The following is a 22,802-nucleotide window of genomic DNA, read 5'->3' as shown; positions in this document are numbered from 1 at the left end:
GGGTTATGTACATGCCAATGAGTGCAATCAACCCATCTTCCTAGGATACAGACAAGAGTAAGAGCCTCACTTCTCAGGCTGAGGTACTCCAGGTACAGCTAATAGGATTTCTGTGATGACATCTTCTTCCAGAGATTTGGCATCAGCCTGGGGGCAGCTCAGGCCTGTTGAAATGAAGATCAGAACTGACATCGTGAGCAAGCTGGCTTTGTGTGTAGGCTCAAGGTGCTGACAAAAGCCTCCCTTTCTTCTGAGCCCAATCACCTGCCTCTAGCTTAATTCCAGAGGGGTTTCCAGAGTCAAGTTCTCAGTTCATTCTTACATGCTCTCCCAGAGATTAGAAGTGATTTCCATTCTTCACCTCTCCTCCCTTTCTGACTTCAGGGAGGGCATGGGTGGAGGAAGTCCAGCATGGACAGTTCATGAGCGATGAGCCACACTGCTCTGGCATTTAATGTTTTCACTGTTCCACACATGCTTTTCAGGGGGCAGTCAGAGCTCCTCCATTGAAGATCAGAGTTTCAGGAAAATCGAAGTTCTGCTTTTCTCACTTTTAATTTCATTATTGATTTTCATTAAGCCCTTCAGAGGCCCCCGGTACCTCCAGCCTTCTTTCCTTCAAAGAGATTTAGAGAAAGCAGCCAGTTTCCAGCTTTCAGAGACTGCTAGAGACGCTGCTGCCTCACGACTGTCCTGCTCCTGAGGTCCTCTGCTCTTTACCCAGTGAAGGGGGCAAAGGTTACTTGGGATTAACCTGTTGTTTAGTCGCTCAGTCATGTCCAACTCTTTGTGACCCGGTGGACTATAGCCTGCCAGACTCCTCTGTCCCTGGGATTCTCCAGGCAGGAATACTCTCTTTTCCAAGGGATCTTCCTGACCCAGGGATCAAATCTGGGTCTCCTGCATTGCAGGCAGACTCTTTACCATCTGAGTCATCAGGGAAGCCTTTAAGCGGCCCCACTGTGGACTGCAAATCTGATTCAGGTCAAAGCATAGCCTTTCAGTAAAAAAAAAGAACAGGAAACTACAATGCAAAGCAGATGAGGCAGGTTGCTGAGAATATAAACATAAATTATTGAATTTTGAAAATGCTTTATCTTATTACAAAAAAAAAAAAAAGGCTTCCTGGTAGCTCAGCAGTAAAGAATCCACCTGCAATGCAAGAGACACAGGAGACCTGGGTTTGATCCCTGGGTCAGGAAGATCCCTTGGAGAAAAGAATGGCAACCCACTCCAGTACTCCTGCCTCAAGAATCCTATGGACAGAGGAGCCTGGTGGGCTACAGTCCATAGGGTTGCAAAAAAGTTTGACATGACTGAAGTAACTGAATATGCACATAAATGGCTGAGGTCCCCAAGTCAGTAAGACATAGAAGGGTCTAGAGTGCACTTTGTGGCTCTGCCCCCAGATAATCACAGCTGGAGGTGGTTCTGAGGTCTGAGCTCCTCTGTTTTGTCAGACTGTCCACTCCATGTGGGGTTCACTGACCCCAAGATAGTGGGGATGCTTCACTCTGTCTCTGATCTTGAGAGTATTCTCTGCATGGCTGATTTTCTGGTTCTGAGCTAAATTAAAGCAAAAGCAATCTTAAACTGAGTGTAGATCTTCATTCTTACCAATTTTTATTAGTAAAAGTAGCAGTCTTTGTAATAAGACCAAGGTTGCTCATCTGCTCATCATGCTTTCTTTTCTTCAGCACACATTAACTTGTGTCCAAGCAAGCATCTTAATGTTCCCCTTTTCTACCTCTTCTGTTTGAGAAGGACTCATTCATTCATTAATTTGTTTATTTCATATTCATCAAGCACCTCTTCGGTGCTATTCCAGGTGTTGAGGATACTATACAAGACAGGCAGGGCTCTTGCTTTTAAAGATGTTACTGACAAGCCAGTAAATGGCCACATGAATTGTGTGACTTACGTAGCACTTTCAAAACTGATATAAATTGTAGCTACAGATTTTTAAATCTACAAAGCATTGAGAAACCATCAGTGTTTCTTTTTTCTTCTTTTCTTACTCTCTAGGATACCTCCTGCTTACTGACATTTAGCCCTCTATGCATTGGGCTTATACCACTGCCTGCCAAGGTTAGAGTTAGAAAAGAGAAGTAGAAGAGATAGGATTTTAAGTGATTAAACTTTGTCCATATACAAAGACTTTTCTTTAAGTCTTGGTTAATACAAAAGATTATTTCAGAATGGAGAGGGATTTGAGGAACATCTAGTCACAGAGCCCTTTCACTAAGTAAGGAAGAATCTGAGACATGGAAGGAGGTGAGCAGGAGCAGACCTGGGAGAGAAACTCAGGGTTCTATCCTCCACATCAGCATCCCCATTCCTCCACCTACATGTGCATGCTGGGAATAGCCCCTTTCCCTTCCGTGGCCTCCCTTCTGTTGTTTATACTTTCTTCAAGCAAAACCATGGGCTAGCTTGAAGCTAAAATCACACAGATTTTACAATCCCACTGCCTTCCCCCAAAAGAAAAATTCCCTCTTGAATGACATAGAAAGGCAAGGAAAAGCAAGTTGTATTGTTGCTGCTTCCCCTCTAATGCTTCTTGATTCCCTGTGGATTCCAGAAATGTGAGCTGCTGCTGCTTCTCTTCCTCTACTTCCTTTTCCTCCTTGTTTTGGAGAATAACGTACTGTGACCACGTATAAGCCTTAAGTCTTAATGCTCCCCTTTGGGTAGTTTTCTATCCACTCGCCATTACAGAAGGGAGCCAGACTGCTGCACAAGAGGGATGTGGGTTGGAAACCTTGGTTTTATCTGCCACTTACTGCTCTGTGGCCCTGGTAAATCACTCGACCTCTCTAAAGTTCATCCTCTTTGGTGAAATGGAGATAATAATACCAATCTCTTTAAGTTATTTAGGGAATTAAGTAAAAGGCCATCTATAAATATTTGGGTGTAGTAGATGCTCTGTTAGGGGCAGCCATGGTCAAGAATAATGATAATGACCATCTGTCTAAATTAGAATGGATATGAGACAAATTAGAATGGATATGAGACAAATTAGAATGGATATGAGACATGTACACAGGCCCAATTTATAGTCCTGGTTTATGTGCTTCCTTAACTCTCACAGTGACTTGTCTAAGAAAACAGGCCCCATTCGGATCCCAACTTTAGATCTGAAAAAACATGAGGCTCACTCAGAAAAGGTGGAGGGCTTTCTCAGGACCCCAGGGCTGGTGATGGCGAAGCTGGGACCAGAGTCCAGCCCTCTGCCTGGTGCTCTTCTCCAGGCTAGCGCTTCCTCCAGTGGCACAGACCTCCCACCCAGACCATCTGAACGATCATGTGAAGTGGAAACAATCAAAACCACAAACAGTCTCTAGTTAGTTACAGTTCATGTTTTGTCACCAAATGAGTATGAAAAATTTTAGCATTCATGGTTCTTAGATTTGGGATTGTGGATGAAGTATTGAACACATGGGGCAGGAATGGAGTCCTTGTGCACAGGAATGGAAACCACGCTGAGAGCCCACTTTACACTAGGCTTCGCTTATTTCAAAACTGCAACCCCTCTCCCCCATCAAAAGATAAAAGAGATCTGAAGCCATGTGTCCTAGACTGAAATTAGAGAAAACTGGCACAATGTCTTTTAGGCCTGAATTTGCTGGGTTATGATTGTCCCTTGTCCAGGGCTGGATTGACCTTTGCCAGATTCTGGAAACTGGCCTTCCCGGCCCTTCTCAGAGCTCAGAATTCAGCTAAGAACTCTCTTCAGCTCTACCAGCGCCGAAGGTCAGCTGATGTGCAGTCCTCCTGTTGGTTTCCTTCCAGCCCTTTCCCCCTTTCTCACAAAGGACTGTTTAAAGCACAGATCCTGATCTCATACTGGGACCCTTTTTTAGATGCTGAAATAAAGAAAATTACGGGTTCTAGGACTGGGTATGTTTCTGTCATGCTCACCAAATTGCAAGCGTGCTCACAGCTCCTATACAGGAAGATCTTAACTATATTTAATCACAGAAAACTTCCCAGGGAGGCTCAGGTTACCTCCTTTTACAGAGTGACAATTCAAGAAAGGTTTCCCTTGGAATAACAAAGGAGATAATTCCATCAGTTCTCATGTTTGCTGAGCCTGTGCCTGAGAAGCAAATGACACTGCCCTGGTCATCCAAGTTACGGATTTTGTATCAGAGATTCTTATAATTTCCTCTGTCAGTCATTTCATCCCCAGCTCCTCCCTCCCTTCTTTGAGAACCTGTCCATATACTTTGCAGGGAGAGTTCCCACAGGCCCTGCTAAGTGGGCACATGACTTTCATCCCTGGCCACAAACAACTTGATCTGGAGTGGCCTCTACTTGAATTCAGCCAATCAAGTTCTTGTTCCTGGGGACTGGAATTGTCTTTCTGAGATGCTCCTGAGTGTTGCCTGAACATTTCAAGAGAGAAGTCAAGTCAGTGATGGGAACTTTGTGTTTGGCTTTTGGGCCAAGACTCAGGAAAAAAAGGCTAGTCAAGAAGTAGAGATACAAACAGAAGTAGAGGTAGAGATGAGGGAGAGAGCACATGCAGACACACTGAAAGCAAACCTTGACTTTGCTTTCCATTGCTGTTTCCAATATTTTGTAGACATTCATTGCATTCTCTGCCCTTTCTTTATTTGCCACTGGACTTTGTAGATAAATACAACCGGTGCCATTTTCCTTTGTGTGTGCGTACATGCATGTGTGTATGTAATTCCTGTGGGCTTTGTTGTTTGCAACCAAGGGATCTCATGACAGATTTGCATCCATAATCTCACCTGTGATGACCAGTAACATTTTCAAGATGGAACCTTTGTTTGAAGAGTAGAGATCGTGGTCCTGGAACTAGAACCAAGAGGTGAGGTTTCTGTGGATCCAGTGTCTTAGCACAGTTGTTCAGTTGCTAAGTCGTGTCAACTCTTTGTGACCCCATGGACTGCAGCCTGTCAGGCTTTCCTGTCCTTTACTATGCCCTGGAGTTTGCTCACACTCATATCCATTGAGTCAGGGATGCCATCCGGCCATCTCATCCTCTCTCCTCCCCTTCTCCTCATGCCCTCCATCTTTCCCAGCCTCAAGGTCTTTTCCAAAGAGTTGGCTGTTCCCATTAGGTGGCCAAAGTATTGAAGCCTCAGCTTCAGCTTCAGTCCTTCCAAAGTCTTAGGGTAATGCTCATCAATTTGTCTGTCACCGATGCTTCTCAAGCTTTTGCTCTGCTTTCATTCTTTGCACTGGGCTAAAACAGATTCTATAAATGATTTTCCCCTCAGAGGATAGTAACTTCCCATCTGGAATGGAGTTTCAAAAATCCTTATGGGGAGCCCCGGGGTTGGAATGGCTCTGAGATTCTTTCTCACAGCATTGGCCAGGGTCTCTTTTCTCCTTCCCTGAAAAGTGTAAATTTGACCTTTTGATTGGTCACCAAGGTTGCCATAGTCAGCCACATTCAACTGAGATACAAAGGGCTTGGATGGAGTGCATCCCACAGATTCTATTTGAGGAATGCCAAATGGCTCTCCAGGCTCCAGCGGTACCACACTCTCTCTCACACAGTGCCTGAAATGTGCACACTTATTTTTGTTGAATTGTAATATTATTGCTCACGATGAAGTCTAATATTAAAACAAAATTGACAATGTCCACAAGGAGGGCAGAGAACTCAGCAATCTGCCTGCTGTGTCACTTTGGAAAAATTAAAACCTCGATGCTTCGGTTTCCTCATCTGTGAGATGATAATACTAATACCAACCTCAGAGGGTTATGATGGGAAATTGAGTTAATATTTATGAAGTGCCTGGCACATGAGCCGAGTCCTGTTGAATGCACATTCCTCCTATGAAAATGGTGACAGAGGGTAAAGTCTGGGGCTTTCCCTGACAAGGAAAACGTGTAGACTTTTGAACTTAGACTAAGGTTTGGAAAGTAAGGAGGGCTAAGGAATCTGGTCTTGGTGGATTTGGAACACTACAGGATGGGATAACAGGCTTCCTAAGTGGTGCACTGGTAAGGAATCTGCTTGCCAGTGCAGGAGACACAAGAGACATGGGTTTGATCCCCTGGAGGAGAAAATGGCAACACACTCCAGTATTCTTGCCTGTAGAATTTCATGGACAGAGGAACCCAGTGGACTGCGGGGTTGCAAAGAGTCAGGCATGACTGAGCACACACAGGCACATGTGCATGCACACACACACACACACACACACACACACAGAGGATGAGTTAACACTTCTCCAGACCAGGGGTGGAGGTTCTCCTTTGGAAAGGATCCCTTAACATGTGCCTCTGAGACTTACAGTGTTGGGTTGGAAGGAAAAGGGAAGGTGAGGGAGGTAATTTAGGAAGCTACAATAATTCTGGAATGAATTAAAGTCTTGGTGAAAGTCTACCTCAAAGACTTAGGAACTGACTGATGTGTGTGTATAATTTAAACTCAGGAATTCAGGTATAGCCACAGTATATGTGTGTCCTGAGGACATGACCATTTTTAGATCATATTCTCAAGGAGTTGTTGGTTAAATCATGGCCAGAAGTTACAAAGATATTGGGATTTATGGGGTTTTAAGTCATACATAGGGCTTCCCCAGTGGCTCAGCTGGTAAAGAATCTGCCTGTAATGCGGGAGACCTGGGTTCAATCCCTGGGTTGGGAAGATCCCCTGGAGAAGGAAATGACAACCCTCTCCAGTGTTCTTGCCTGGGGAATCCCAGGGATGGGGGAGTCTGGTGGGCTGCCGTCTATGGGGTCGCACAGAGTCCGACACGACTGAAGCGACTTAGCAGCAGCAGCAGCAAGTCATATATAGGGCTTCCCCGGTGGCTCAGCTGGTAAAGAATCTGCCTGCAATGCGGGAGACCTGGGTTCAATCCCTGGGTTGGGAAGATCCCCTGGAGAAGGAAATGGCAACCCACTCCAGTGTTCTTGCCTGGAGAATCCCATGGACAGAGGAGCCTGGCGGGCTACAGTCCACGGGGTCACAGAGAGGCGGACACGCCTGAGTGACTAACACAAGTCATACATAGGCAGAATTCACAGAAAGTAAAATTCACCCCCCTTTTGTGTGTGCAGTTCTAAGAGTTTGACAAATGTGTGCAGTCATGTACCTATCACCACAATCAAGGTATGGAACATCTCCATCCCCCTAAAAGTGCCCTCATGCCCATCTGTGGGCAACTCCATGTCCTACCCACAATCCTGGCAGCCGCTGATCTGTTTTCTTCCTCTTTCAGTTTTGCCTTTTGCAGAAGGCCAGTAGAGCTTTTCTGACCTTTGATCCCAAGTCACGTGATAACAACTCTTTCAGCAACCTGTAGCCCTTATCACAATCATAATTATACTGTATAAGAAATTGATTGATAAAATGTTCACAGTCTGTCTCCTCTGCTAAGACTCTGGCAGGCATGTCTGAGGGCAGAGATTGGCTGATTCGTTACTTTGTCCTTAGGAATACCATCAAGTAGAAGCTCAATACACATTGTTTGATGAATGAATGAGTGAGGGGCTCAGTGACTATAAGGGAAGTGCTCTAAGACACTACTGACACAGCAAAAGCAATGCAATATTTGGTGGTATCAAACCTATTATATTATAAAGCATCAGAGATTATATCATGTTATTTAAGCATTCCTGAAGAGTGGGCATAGATTTCTGTAGTGACGATGGGTCTGAATATTAGCAATCAGACCCACCCTAGGCAACCCCAGGTGCATGATCAGTGCCTTCAATTGATAAAAAATAAAATGAAAAAAATTTAAATCATTTAACATTGTATTTTGCCATTAATTTGCCTAACTATTTAAAGCTGATTATTGTGTAATTTTTACACTCCATATATTTTGGAGCAAACCTGACATTATAGTGATGCTTAACAGTAAGACCATGAAATCCTCAAAATCCAGCTTATTTTCTGTGTGTTCGTCAAGTTCAGAAAGGAGGTCTTTGTACCTTGCTTTGGTTTCTTGTCCCTGTAAGAATGAAAAGTAAAAAGCCTAATTCATTGTGCTGCCCTGGTTTTATAGATAATAAGCAATAGTAAACATGTTATTAACAACATGTCAAGTTGCTACCAGCACTACTAGTCAAGCAATGTGTTAAATCTTTCCATGGGTTATCTGAGTGCTCACAGTGATCTTATTGAATACGTAGTATTTTCCCACCCTACAGTGGAAAGCCAGAGATTCAGTGAAAATAAAGTAATTTGCCCCAAACTTCCCTGATGGCTCAGATGGTAATAGAATCTGCCTGCAACGCAGGAGACCTAGGTTCAATCCCTGTGTCAGGAAGATCCCCTGGAGAAGTGAATGGCTATCCACTACAGTATTCTTGCCCGGAGAAATTCATGGATGAACAGCCTGGCAGGCTACAGTCCATGGGGTCATGAAGAGTTAGACATGACTGAGCAACTGACACCACATCATTACAGACAGCTTTGAGGGTGGAACCAGGATTCATTGCATCGGCTACCTGATTCTGGAATCCTCACTCAACCGCTAAGCTATATCACCTCTCTACAAATACAGTTACTGTTATGCTTTCTGATGTTCAAGTTACAATCCCTTTGTCATTGGAGATATCCACTATGTGATCTACTAAGTTTGATCATCCAGAAAAATGAAGTAAAATATGCTAAAAGAAAGTATGTGCTTTGAAAGATTGTTCAGCACTTAGCTTGACCATAAATCAAACCAAAGTTCATCAAACCTCAGAAACAGATTGAAGGAAAACCTGTGAAAAGCACATAAATGGAGAAACTTTTCAGTTCCAAGCACAGCTTGTGAAATAGCTTCCCAAGTGGCATAAAAAAACATTAAGGTCATTTGATTCACTGCATGTAGTTTAACCCCAAACCCTCACCCATGTGCTGGCTGTAAAAAAGCTCATTGCAGCAATGACTAAAGCGCTTCAGGAGTGGTGATACATTCCTTGCACAGGCTTAAGACCTTCATGTTTTCTAGGCTGCTCCTCAAGAGGCGGCACTTACCAGTGAAGGTGGAAGGACCGATGTCTGCCTCCCTCAGAGCAAGCAGCCCTTCACAAGTGTGAAGCACATTGTTTGCCCCCAGGTCAGAGATGGCTGGAGGTCTATCTCCCCTCTTTTTGCTGTGCATTTTAAGAGCACAGAGCTGATAGAGGTCCAGTCTTTTGGGCCTGCCCTGCCATCTCGCTTTTGTATCTTCTTAGCAGTGCATCTAGGTGCTCAGTTTTATTATCTGTGACTTGACTCGGGGGGATAAATAAGATCCCCCAAATTATGTTTAGGCTTATGAGGAAGGACATGTGCCTTTCAGACCCCGGACTCAGCCAGAAGGTCCAGCTCAGTTTCCCAGAGAACCCTGCGTGATGATTTAGGAGGAAGCCCAGTTGGTTACGGAGACTCTTACACGCGCTGTACCTGCCTTCGGCACTCTCACAGGGCAGAGCAGGGAAGGTGGTCCAAGACAGCATTCTGCCATGACACTGTGTGTCTGGTAGTGGGACCACACAGTGGGACCACTCAGACTGAGGGAGGTAGGGCTGAGCAATCCCCCCAGGTCTCTGAAATGCGTCTCTACTCTCTTATGGAGAGGGCGGGATTGCCCTGTGATCTGGCTTAGTCTGCTGCTAGACAGCCTGGAATCAGCTGCCTTTCCTGGGTTTAGTCTACACCGAGGGGCACGAGTCTGAGATGTCTTTCCTGGCAACTTTTGTTTTAATTCTTTTCCTCTGATGTTCTCAGATAGTGGATCATATTAGGATAAGACTCATCCACTAGGTCCTCATTCTCACACTTGTCAAAAGCTCACTGAAGACTTGCCAAGTACATGCAGTGTTCTTTTTCTCTCTGAGCTTTGTCATTTTTTTTGGCCTCTGATGAAAACTGATGATATAGGACTTGCTCTCCCACCCTCCCTGTAAAGATTCCCCAGAATTTTGGATCTTCTGTCAGATCTTACCTGATGTTTCTGGCTGAAAAAAAAAAAAAGCTTTAAAAATTATTATTATTATTATTTTAATTTTAATTTTATTTTTCTTTACAATACTGTATTGGTTTTGCCATACATTGACATGAATCAGCCACGGGTGTATATGAGTTCCCAATCCTGAACCCCCCTCCCACCCCATATCATCTCTCTGGATCATCCCCGTGCAAAACAATATGTGTTTAATATTGGACATACAGAAATAAAAACCAGAAGAATGTAAAAATAACCCTTTACCCTATTACCTAAAGATAGCTAACTATTATTAACATTTCTTTTCAGTCATTTTTCTTTGTCTCACACGGTACTCTCTATCTCTCTCTCTCACACACACACACGTGCACAAGCTCTTTTTTTACTTTTTTGTGGAACAATGACAAATATAACTGTATATATTTAAAGTGTACAATGATTTGATACATATGCATTGCAGAATGATTACCAAGATCAAGATAATTAACACATCCATCACCTCACACAGAATGAATGTGTGTGGTGACAATGCTTAAGACTTACTCTCAGAGACTCTCAAGTATGCAGTACCTTATTACTAACTAGTCATCACGCTGTGGATTAGAGCTTCAGAACTTATTCTTCTTATAGCTGGAAATGTGTACCCTTTGACCTAAATCACCCCTTTCCCCCAGCTCCTGGCAACCACCATTATACTCACCGTTTCTATGAAACAGGCTTTTAAAAAATTCACTTATTTGTGGAAGAAAAAAACAAAAAACACTTCACACATGCTCTTTGGAAATAATCCTAGGAAGCTGTGCCTTTGACCCAGACTCCACAGTGGATGGTACCGTATGTAACTATAGTACGCTAAAACCATACACGTTTATATTTTAAAGGAACTATAATATTTCTCCTTTATGTATTTCAGAATACACATAGAACCTGAGAGACTGTTTCCTTTTAAGTTTTTTCTCTCTCTGCCTACCATTAAATGTTGGTGGTTTAGGTTCAGCATGAGGCCCTCTTTTCTTCTTACCTATTGTCCCAAGGCTACTATTTTCTGAAGTTTGAACACGTACTGCTAGTAGAATGTAATGTGATTTTAGGTGATGTGAGAATAAATATTAGATAAGAATGTATAGTCACCTATGTTTTTTACTATCTTCCATTTCCACTCACTGAATTTACATTTAGAATAGTGATCAAGTTTCTTTATAAAATAATTTTAAGTAGAGTGTTAACTTTAAAAATTCTAAGTAAATTTTAATACAGGCTAGATACAGGAAAAACACTGAAGATAGGGGACTTTCCTGGTGGTCCAGTGTCTAAGATTTCACACTCACAATGCAGGGGGCCTGGATTCAATCTCTGGTCAGGAAACTAGATCCCACGTGCTGCTACTAAGACCTGGTGCAGCCAAATAAATAAAAAAATACTTTTTAAAAAAAGTACTGAAGATAGTATCAGGTGATTGAGGTTTGAGAAGTCACTCGCTTAATACAGATCTCTGTTCTGACCATTCTGCTCACATATCCTATTGCTGTCTGAGTTTATCAACTTTAAAGTTTCAAGGATGCCTTAAGCTAGACACAAGCTGACAGAACTCATCACCTGCCCCCACCTCCCACCCCACCTCCAATCTGATTCTTCTCCAGTCTTTCTCTTCTCTGAAAATGGATCTACCACCCATTTCTTCCCACAGTCAGAACTGACATATCATTATTTGTTCTCTCCTGTTCTTCAGCCCTCACAGCAGATCCTGTTCATTCCAGCTTCCAAAGGCCCCTTATACTTGCCACCTTAGCCCAAACCAACGTCTTCTTGTGTTTGCATTCCTTCGCCACAGTTCCTCTCTTCTTTGCCTCACTCCCCACCCTCATGGAGTCTCATTTCCTACTGCAGCTGGTGTAATTTCTTCCTCGGGAATTAAGAAACCATCCCTGGCTTCCTCCTGCCCACAGGGTATGCCTCTGTAAGACACGACTTCTCACCACCTGCGTGGCTTCCTACCTCACTGCTCTTACTTCCTTTCTGCTTTTCACTAACACTTACTGGACCTCAGATGTCTTTGACATACTTTACATCAGATTCCCTACTTGGAATCCCACCACTCCCCACTGGCCCTCACCCCTAGATCACTCTTAATCTCATTTTTCAGATCACAACTATACCTTAATTTTCCAGGAGCTCTTTTTTGATCACCAAGCCCAAAATGGTCCCTCTGTTTTACTCTTTCATGCCATATAGCTGTTACGGTGTGGCTCACATTTCCTGGTGCCTGTTAATTGTCTTACCTCTGTGAAATTCTTAAACTGGGTTTGCAGCAGATTTTTGGCAGTAGCTTTTCCGAGTTTACCATCCGGGTCAGAAGAGTTTCTGAAAACCAGAGCAGCGGTGGCAATGGCTTTTTCCAGTTCTGAGCCCTTCCGTAGAGCTGTGAGAGAAGAAGTGTTACAACCGTGTAGCCTAGGTTAGAAATGACCCTCCCAACCATCAGGCTCCTACTTCCAGGGGAACCTGGGGAATAGCGCTGGAAGGTGTGTGTCAATGTGATCCTGACCTTTGGCTTTTTGCCACCTCTCTGAGGGTGGAATGCATCTGGTGTTTGGTCCTGGACTTTTAAACAATGGAAAACCAAAGTCCCTTTAGTAGAAAATAAAATTAGTAGAATCAGGATGAGATTCAGCCCCTGCTTGCCATATGAGCTTGGGAAAACACCTGACCTCTCTAAGCCTTGGTTTTCTGATGTGTAATTTCGTTTAGTTAGTCAACAGATATTTACAGAGCATCTACTCTGTGCCTGGCTCAGTCCCTGGCATTAAGACACTTCGCTGAGTAAGACAAAGTCTTTCTCTCGTGGAGTTTATCTTCTGTGTCAGAGCATCACACAGGACAGTGTGGTAAAGGAGAATGACATCCCGGACAAGTCCTCTGATATCACGATAGATAAGGGATCTCTCTGAATCACAGCCTCAGTCACAGTGATCTTCCCAGCTGGTTTCTCTGGTTTAAAGTGTGGTGCTAACTCAGTCCTTTCCAGTGGGGAACACACAGTGACACCTGAGAACTAAAGGTTCAGTGAAGAAAACCCTTAGCCTCTCTGTTCCCTCAGCCCTCAGTACATTCTCTATTACAGAAATTCTCCCACTTTATACTTATTACATGTTTGATCATCTTTCTCTCAAACTGAAATGCAAGCTCCATGAGCCCACAGATCATATTTTTTTTTAAATCACTATGCTCCCAGTGACCAGCAAAAATGCCTAGCTATGAAGTTGTTGTTCAGTCACTAAGTCATGTTCGACTCTTTGTAATCCCATGGACTGCAGCACGCCAGGCTTCCCTGTCCTTCACTATCTCTCAGAGTTTGCTCAAACTCCATTGCATTGGTGATGCCATTGAACAATCTCATCCTCTGTTGCCCCCTCCTTCTCTTGCCTTCAATCTTTCCTAGCATCACTGTCGTTTCCAATGGGTCGGCTCTTTGCATCAGGTGGCCAAAGTACTGGAGCTTCAGCTTCAGCATCAGTTCAGTTGCTCAGTCATGTCCGACTCTTTGCAACCCCATGGATGGCAGCACACCAGGCCTCCCTGCCCATCACCAACTCCTGGAGTTTACTCAAACTCATGTCCATAGAGTCGGTGATGCCATCCAACCATCTCATCCTCTGTCATTCCCTTCTCCTCCTGCCCTCAGTCTTTCCGAGCATCAGGGTCTTTTCAAATAAGTCAGTTCTTCGAATCAGGTGGCCAAAGTATTGGAGTTTCAGCTTCAGCATCAGTCCTTCCAATTAATATTCACGACTGATTTTCTTTAGGATTGACTGGTTTGATCTCGTTACAGTCAAGAGACTCTCAAGAGTCTTCTCTGCAGGTGCCATTAAATGCTGTTGAATGAATGAACAGGAAGAAAAGAAGAGAAAAATGAAATCCAATAGCTTTCTGCCCAGGTAATGTGCAACAACTGTGGATTCAAAGAAAGATGATCAGTCTGAGCACAGACTTCTGTATGGAGCACTTACTGTGTTCCTGGTAATTCCTGAGCTGCTCAGACACAATCAGAAGTGGCCTCTGCCCTCATTGATCTCATAATCTAGTGGGATAAGAAACAGTAATCAAGAGGATATGGATGCATACATGTGGGTTTGTTTTAAATATATATATTGATAATTGTTTCTCTCTATACACATATATGATGCACATTTACAACACATGATGTATGAGGCAAAGACGGTATAAAGATGGGAAAAAAACCCAGAAAACTACAGAGTAGGTCTGGGAAAAAAAGTACTGATATTTATAGGTGGTCTTGGAGGCATCTCTAGGTAGACTATTATTTAAGCTAAGACCAATATGAGAGGAAGGACCTGTCAGTAAAGGGTGGAATGGATCAGCCTGAGATAAGGGTGGTGTTCAGAGTCCAGGCTCAGGAGCGCCATATGTGAAGGCTCCAGGTCAGAAGTATGGCACACTGCAGGAGCTGGAAGGACAGTTGTGACTGGAGTCTAGAAGCTGAAAGTGTTTGATTAGAAAAGTGGTAGGGGCTAGACCATGCTGAACTTCTAGGTGATGGAAAGGAATCAGGATTTTCTTCAATGGCTAAAGAGAAGGCATTGAAAAATTTAGTTTTTTTTTTTTTCAATTAAAGTTAAATGGAAGGACAACAGTTAAGAGGAATGGGTGAAGGGAAAGAGTGTGTGGACCTTCTCAGTTTTTACTATATCTCTGAACAGAACTCAGACCAAATGGTGAGGCTATAATTTCTGTCCATAAACATCTGCCAAAACATTCTAATCAAGGTGTTGGCCTCCACTGCAGAATATCTTGGATGTTAACTGTTTTTGGCTATTATAAATAAAGCTTGTAAGAACTTGTATGCAAGTTACTATATAGACATGATTTCTATTTCCTTGGAAAAAATGCCCAAGAATACAATTGCTAGGATATACGATAGGCCCATTTCTTGTTTTTAAGAAACCATAAACTGTTTTCCATAGTGGCTATACCTTTTTACAGGCCCAAGGGTTTCCCTGGTGGCTGAGACGGTAAAGAATTCACCTGCAATGTGGGAGACCTGGGCTTGATCCCTGGGTTGGGAAGATCCCCTGGAGAATCCCCACGGACAAAGGAGTCTGGTGGTCTATATATAGTCCATGTGGTCACAAAGAGTCAGACAAAACTGAGTGACTAAGCACACACATAGCAATGTATGAGAGATCCAGCTTTGCTTTATGTTTGCCAGCATTCAGGGTTGTCACTATTTATTATTTTAGCCATGCTGATATGTGCATAGTGACATCTCACTGTGGTTTTAAATTGTATTTCCTAATGGCTAATGATGCCGAACGTCTTTTCATGTGCTTATTCGCCATCTGTATATTTTCCTCAGTGAAACATTTATCTGTTCAGATCTGTTCATGGATTTTGTTCACTTTCTAACTGAATTAAAAACTTTTTTTCAGGTTTGGGAGTTTTAAATTTTTTAGGATACAAGTCTTTTTTAGGATATGTGATATGCAAATGTTTTCTCCCTGTCTTTATATTGTGTTTTTATTCTCCATTGGAGTCTTTTGTGAGGGAGAAGTTTTTTTATTTTTATCAAGACAAACTTATCAATTTTTCCTCTTATGAACGATTTGGCCCTAGGTATAACTTTGTGTTCTACATTTAAATCTATGATCCATGTTCAGTTAATTTGTGTGTAAGATATGAGACTTGGGTAGTAGTATATTTTTTGTAACCTGTGGATGACCAGTTGTTTCAGCACCAACTCTTAAAAACTCTGTCCTTACTTTGTTGAATTATTTTTGCATTTTGGTTGACAATCAGTTGAGCATCTTAGCGTGAGTCAATTTCTAGGTCCCTTATTCTGTTTCACTTAACTATGTATTTATTCCTCTGTCAGCCTCATACTATTTTCATTCCTGTAGCTATCTTGTAAGCCTTGACACTGAAGATTCCTCCCACTGTCTTCTTATTCCAAAATTATTTTGGCTATTTTAGGGCTTTCTCTTTTCCACATAAAGTTTAGAATAAGCTTATCTGTTTTCAGGAAAACCTGAATATTGCGGTATTTCATTGAACTTAAGAGAGCAACTTGGGGAGAACTGATGTCTTCCTGAGGTTGATGCTTCCAACCCATGAACACAGTATGTCCTTCCGCTCATTATACCATTTTATAGATGAAGACAGGATCTGATCTTGCTGAGGACACACCACTAAGTGACAGGGCTTAGATCTGATTTCATGTTGAAAACATAAGCCTCATGGAGACAGGGATGTTTTTGCCTGTGGAATCTTCAGCACTTAGAGAAGTACCTAGCTTGCAGGAATTGCTTCACAAATATTTATTCAATAAATGTCTGCAGAATCTGTATCCTCAGCCTCTTCGGCCTTGATGTCCTCTTTGGCTTCTGATCCTCAGTCTCATTTTGACCTGTGGCTTCTGTCTGCTCATCCAGTGGTTGGCCCCTCATCTAGCCTACTATTCCAGCCTCAGAAAGTTCTCTGTGTCTTTGGGCTCCATGTTGAGCTTGTTCTCCTCCCCTCCTTATTCACCTCTTCCCTTCACTTCTGCCACATATTGAAACCTGTATTTAAAACTCAGATTGTCCTCAGTTACCCAAGATTTTCCTACTCATCAAAATACAAAGGAGATGGCATATTTCTTGTAGCTCATGTCTGTCTTTCCTCAGCAGAGGTATATGTGTTTGAGTGGGTGGGGAGCTGTACGATGGTAACCTTGAATTTGAGTGGCTAAAAAATAAACTTTGTGTATAAATAGTCTTGTTTTAAACGAACAAATTGTTTAGAGGAAACATCTGAATTCCTTAAGAGGTAAATATCCCTTCTGTAATTTTTGCCAGTTAAGTTTTTTATTAATAACTTGTAATAACTAGAGAGGGCTTTAATATGAGCTGTTCTACTGGGTCTGAGACTTCTCAGGGGACACAATAACCTCTTCCTCTCCTGAATGTGCCCTTCTGGCAGGGAGTGGGTGAATTTCCAAGCTGTGAGTGAGCTTGAAAATAATGACGGGCACTTTTATTGTTTACTATGTGCCAGATGCCTTTTTAACATAATCTTATTTAATGCTTTGTAAAGCCAGAAAGGTAGGTGCTATTTGTGTCTCAATTTTGCATATTGGACACTTACACATGGAGAGGTTAAGAATCTAAGGTCACACTGCTCAGGAGTGGCAGGGGCAAGATTTCAAAGTCTGTCTGCCTTCAAAGGCCACAGAAAGACCTGCCAGTTTGGAATCAGTCCTTCCAAGAGCGTCGCCACAGAGGCTGTGGAAACCAGACACCTCCCAATCCTCTGATGAAGTCCAATTCTCCTGCATTTGAGAGGGAGACTCCATCTGGACTAGCCCACTTCTTTCCCTTCTCCTCCATCCTCATAAACACAGCATGGATTTCCCCCTAACTGCAAAATAACATATGCTCGTGGTAAAAGCAGAACAAGAAAAACATTAAAAATAAACGATAACAAGGAGCTCCGGTTATCCTACCGATACTGGTGACACTTTGCAAGGCGTTCTGGTTTCCTGTTTTTATGGTTGAGTTCTTTCCTTAGTAATACTCAGCATGTTGCTTCTTGATTCCTGTCCTGTCTGCCTCATGGAGTTGTGAGTGAATATGTGAAAGCACATTGTGAAGAGTGAAGTGCTGTTAAAAATGCAAAGGCTCGATGTTTGTTTTTTGGTGTCTTTTATCAGCTCTTGCCTTTGGAGTGGAGGTGGTGGAGAGGGTGTTAAACCAGGCACTCATGCCCATCTCTCCTGTTAGTTTCTATCTCACTTTTTACCCTTTAATGATACTAATCTGTCTGTAGTTTCTTATAACCCTATCTTCCCGACAAGTTCTTATTGCCAGGCTCTGTCCTAGTTCTGGGGAGAGAGGAATAAGTAATATTAAGAGAACAATCCTGGAGTTTGAGTTCTGAAGAACAACAGTAATGAAGGACGATGAATTCCACGCTCTATATGTCAGCCACTCCTTTATGGGACATATATGATTCAACTCATTTACATCTGTCCATCCTCTCAGGTGGTCCCAGTATCATCTCTGCTTTATACATGAGGAAACTGAAGCACAGAGAGGTTAAGCAGCTTGCTCCAGGTCACACAGCAGTCTGGCCCCTCACCATGATGCATACAGTCTCTAGACATTGTTTTTCAGGCAGTGTATTCTCAAACCCTGGAATTGGGCTACATGCCCCTCCTTTGTGCTCTACTTCCCTAAACATTAACTTGTCTGAACCCTCACATTGAAACACTCTGTTTATCGGTCTCAATTTCCTTCTACATCAGTGTTGTCCAAAAGAAATATAATACAAGCCCCAATTATAATTAAAAATTTTCTAAGTAGCTGCATTAGAAACATTACAATAAAACAGATAAAATTAGTTTTAAAATATATTATTTAAAAAAAAGAAAAAAAATAAAATATATTATTTAACCCAATATGTCAAAATATAACTTCAGCCTGTGATCAACATGAACAAAGAATTCAGATGTTACCTTTTTTTTCCCTACTAAGTCTGTTACATCTGATATGTATTTTACACTTATAGCACATTTCTATTCAAACTAATTGCATTTCAAGTGTTCCATATCCAGGTGGCTAGTGCATATCATATTGGACAGTGCAGCTTTAGAGTATATGTTCCCTGAGGGCAGTCATTGCATCTTATTTATCTTTGCATTCATTCCCAGGCCCTAGCATGTTGTAGGCCTTAGCATATGTGTGCTGGACTGAACTGACTTGAACTTGAGAACCATCCCTGCCTCTTTCGCCTCAGCTGCTCTAGAATGTGGAACCCTAAACATGAAATATTTCATTTAGTGAGTTCCTAATATTTTAGTGTAGTAGAAACACAACTCTCATTTCTACAGGGATCAGAATGACCTTAGTATAGAACTCCTACTATTATTTTGCAAATGAAGAAGATCTACAGGAGAAAAGTGGCTTGTTCAAGTTTGCATCAGTTGTATATGGCAGAACTAAAAACTGATCTCTGCTCTTTTCTTGCCAGATCAATAGTTTTCCCAATACTCCAGCACTTCTCAAATTTTCGACTCTAAATCTACTTTGGATGCTAGAGGCAAATACGTATTCAACCGTCATTCCATCTACCTCCCCTAAAAGGTCAAGGGCATAAGTAGCAGGAAGAGAAAATGTGGATTGGTACTGACTTCTTTTCCATGATCTAGCCCTGTCTTATTTCACTGAATAAAACTTAAAATTACCAATGAATAAAACAAATTCTGGCAAGATGAACCCTATTTATCCTGTGTTTTAAGGCATGAGAATAAATGTGACCCAATGGTCTAATATAAGGAGTCTGATACTAGGAATGATGTGTGTGTGTGTGTGTGTGTGTGTGAGTGTGTGTTGGAGGGCAGTGTGGATGATAGAATTATGATCCCCCCTCAACCTCCCAGAGGGGGTTGTTATGTGAGAAACGTCATGTATATTTATCATGTCATAGACATGATATTTTGTCACTGACAATTATCAAAAAGTGCCTGAAGTTGTGAAACAGAAATCATGGATAACTTGTGCTACAATGGTGTAAAAACAATATTTTTGTCAAGATGAAGATTTATTTAAATAAAAATATTAAGTGTCTCCTTTGGAAAAATAGACCAGCCATCTAAGAGGGAAAATAACTACAATATAGTGGGATCCAGCTGTACTTGTTATTCTGTAAACAAGCCACATATTTTGGAATAAGATAGTGATCCAAGTATATGAGTGCATCTTTTCTTTCATTGTTATTTCCCATTGTTCTCTCTAGTTTACCTATAAAGTGAAAGTCTAAAGGCAAATGTTTACACCTCAGGAGTTTGGCACACTCTATTTTGCTCAATCAACAGAGGCAGTTGGGGATTGACTTTGTCCTGAGTACCACTGAACACTCATGCATCAGACGCTCATGGTCTTGCTCTGGACACGCTGCAGATGCCACCTATGGAGGGCCATCTGGCCACGTGGGATGAACACTAAATTAGGAGTCAGGGATCCATGCACCTATTATAGCTCAGCCTTTAAATTTGGGTGAGTTAATTCCTGTCACCGGACCTCAGTTCCCAAATGTTTAAAAAGGACATTATAAATGTTTGATGCTTTATACGTAAGTTTGCTTATATCACTGCCCTATTATTTTTAACTCTTGGCATGCTCTCCTGGTAGAGAAGCAACACATACATCTCCATCACCCCAGGCCTTACCTTTTATTGAAGCCAGCTGTTTGGATATTGAAATGCTGCCAACAAAACAAAAGAAACATAATGTTTCAGGGAGTTTGGGTATTGATATCAGCATCAAGAGTAAGGTAATACAATGATTTAAAGATTATTTTTGGTAAATTTGCACTGAGTGTTCTGACGGAGCACCTGCCTGTCTTTCAAAATCCTCTCTCCCTGTCACATGGTTAAGAAGTACTTGGCAATGGCTGGCCTATGTAGCCTAGCATTTCGTGTAGTCTTGTAGGTATGTGGGCAAACGCCCTCTAATGGAAAAAGAGAACTGACCACCTTCTATTCAGGGCTCTTCTGTGCCCTTTCCTGTTTCTAGCCAATTAACACAGAAATTATCAGGAGCACCTTGGAAGCCTCATCTTGAAGCCACATCAGCCTGGGGCCCTACATGGTGGCATGGAGTAAAACTGCCACAGACTTCTACTCTGAACTGTCACATGAAAAAGAAAAAAAGAAAAACTTCTTTTCTGTAAAACTTCCGGGTTTGAAAGAAATTTGGCACTAAGTAGTCAAGAGACTGTGACCCTTGGGGCCTCAGTTTTCTGACTTATAAAGTTAGGAAGCTGGACTTTCATATCTTGGAATTTTTATGGTCTTCTCTACGAGATACTCTTCTTTTTTTTATAATTTATTTTACTGCGGAGAATTTTTAAAGTCTTTATTGAATTGGTTATAATATCATTTCTATTTTATGTTTTGGTTTTTTGGGCCACAAGACTTGTGGGATCTTAGCCCCCTGACCACAGGTTGAACTGACACCCCCTGCATTGAAAGGCAAAGTCTCAACCAATGGACCACCAGAGAAGACCCTCCAAGATTTTCTACTCTTGGTTTTCTAAAAACTCTGCACCATCATTATCTCCTTCGTAAGATATGTGACCTTCATTCCATGTATACTTTGTACAACATACACTTGCAATATGGCTCGTGTTATTATGATTATTTTTTTGGTCAAGATCTCCTCCATAAGTCTGTGAGGCCCTTGAAAACAAGAGTTCTGCAGATTCTCCATATCTTCTACCCTTGGCCCTGTGGAATACCTGGCACCTATTAAGCGTTCAAAATTTTTTTCAACTAAAGTAGGTTCCCTAAAGGGAATTACATAAGGAAGATATTTTTTCATTTATTAGCCATAATTCTACACATTTTAATGATCTGAAATCATTTCCTTCTCTCATGGATACTTGAAACAATATGTCATACAGCAAAATCATTACCAGTTTTGATTTACGAATGTTTTCCAAGAGGCAATCAAAGACATTTGTGTTAATTTTATCACCTTTTCAGTTTGCAATCAATGCTGCAAATTTGTTCTCTTTAATTTTCCAACTCAATTTACAGATGTATTTAAGTGGGTAATAAGCACCACGCTTGTACGATCTGGGCTACCAGGTCATGGACATAACCCTTTGGAAACAGTCCTGCAAGCCTAAGTGAAACTCAATAAAGGAGAGTCAACTGACCTTTTGGGCATGTTCTTAGGTGCTAAAGTAGATGCTGGGGCTGCAGGAGGATTGGGCTCCCCTTCCAAGTGGAGTGCTTGGTCCTGAGTACTGTGCACGCAGCCACACATACTCTGGTCTCCTGTTGTGTGTTGGCCCTTCCTAAGCAACAGTTGCTTGCCCAATGTTGCCAGTTTCATTCACTCCATGACAACTAAACAGTGGCTCCTGTAGAAGAGCTGCCTTCTAGTGTTTATTTGTAGGCAGACATTAAACCATGCATGCAGTCAACAAATATTTGAGTGCCTGCAGTGGGCCAGCCACCTTGCAAGGTCCTGGGGACCCAATAATGAGGAAATTCAGACATGGATCTTGATCTCAGGGAGCTTAGTGGGAAAGACTGATATTAACCAGGTAACACACAAGAAGTCACACGTATGAGAATACTGTGCATCCGGGATTCTATGAGATTGGCATCAGTCAGGGAAGTCAGGGAGGCAGCCCTGGGGAGTTGATGGTTGATGCCAAGTAGGAGTGAGGAGGAGGACATGGTAACCCACTCCGGTATTTTGGCCTGGAGAATCCCCATAGACAGAGGAGCCTGGCAGGCTAGAGTCCATGCGGTAGCAAAGAGTTGGACACGGCTGAGCGACTAAACACAGCACAAGTAGGAGTGAAGTAGGTGAAAGGGCAGGGGATCCATGCTGTAGACAGATGGGGGAGCCTGTGCTAAACCCATTGGCAGGAATGATGGTGGTGATCAGGAAGGACTGAACAAATGCCACAGTGGTTGTACCAAAGAAGCTGATGGGGATAGAGGCTCCAGGTAAGGGTGAAGAGAAGGCATGGTTGCTAGTTTACACAGAAAGTAACAGATTACGGTAGGGAATTTTCACCTTATGTCAAGAGACGAGGAAACCCTTTGTGGGCCTTAAGCAAAGAAGCTGATAAATTTAGATTTACATTTTGGACACATCATCCTGGCTTCATTGTGCATAATGGTTTAGAGAAACGAACAGAGTCAATTCAGGAAGCTCAGTAGGGAGGCTATTTCATTTGTGTTAGCTTAGAGCTCCTTCTGTAAAAGCTGGGGGATGTCAACTCAGTCAAATGAGTCTGGGTCAGGGAAGACATGACCAGCAATTACTGAGATCACTGGTAAGTTGATGGGTGAGAGGAGTTAGATCTCAAAAG

General features: G+C 42.3%; 1 protein-coding gene across 4 annotated transcripts in view; it reads right to left on the bottom strand.

The window, feature by feature from the left end:
- SNTN (sentan, cilia apical structure protein) overlaps positions 1–21,808 on the bottom strand; it is a 56,015-nt gene extending 34,207 nt beyond the window's left edge. For 2 of the 4 annotated variants that reach the window (XM_040246581.1, XM_040246584.1), the window contains exons 1-3: positions 21,630–21,804; positions 20,137–20,171; positions 12,194–12,333 (exon numbers count right to left, since the gene is read on the bottom strand). In XM_040246581.1, the coding sequence (XP_040102515.1) occupies positions 12,194–12,333; positions 20,137–20,171; positions 21,630–21,739 (285 nt within the window). In that variant the 5' untranslated portion in view covers positions 21,740–21,804. Of the gene's footprint in view, positions 1–6,940; positions 7,947–12,193; positions 12,334–20,136; positions 20,172–21,629 lie in introns of those variants that run through there. The other 2 variants (XM_040246582.1, XM_040246583.1) reach the window with 2 other exon arrangements.
- Positions 21,809–22,802: the final 994 nt, after the last annotated feature.

Source organism: Oryx dammah, unplaced genomic scaffold (assembly GCF_014754425.2).
Source record: "Oryx dammah isolate SB20612 unplaced genomic scaffold, SCBI_Odam_1.1 HiC_scaffold_9, whole genome shotgun sequence".
Lineage (NCBI taxonomy): Eukaryota > Metazoa > Chordata > Mammalia > Artiodactyla > Bovidae > Oryx > Oryx dammah.
The sequence above is the reverse complement of the archived record's forward strand: the minus strand, read 5'-3'. Positions and strand labels throughout refer to the sequence as shown.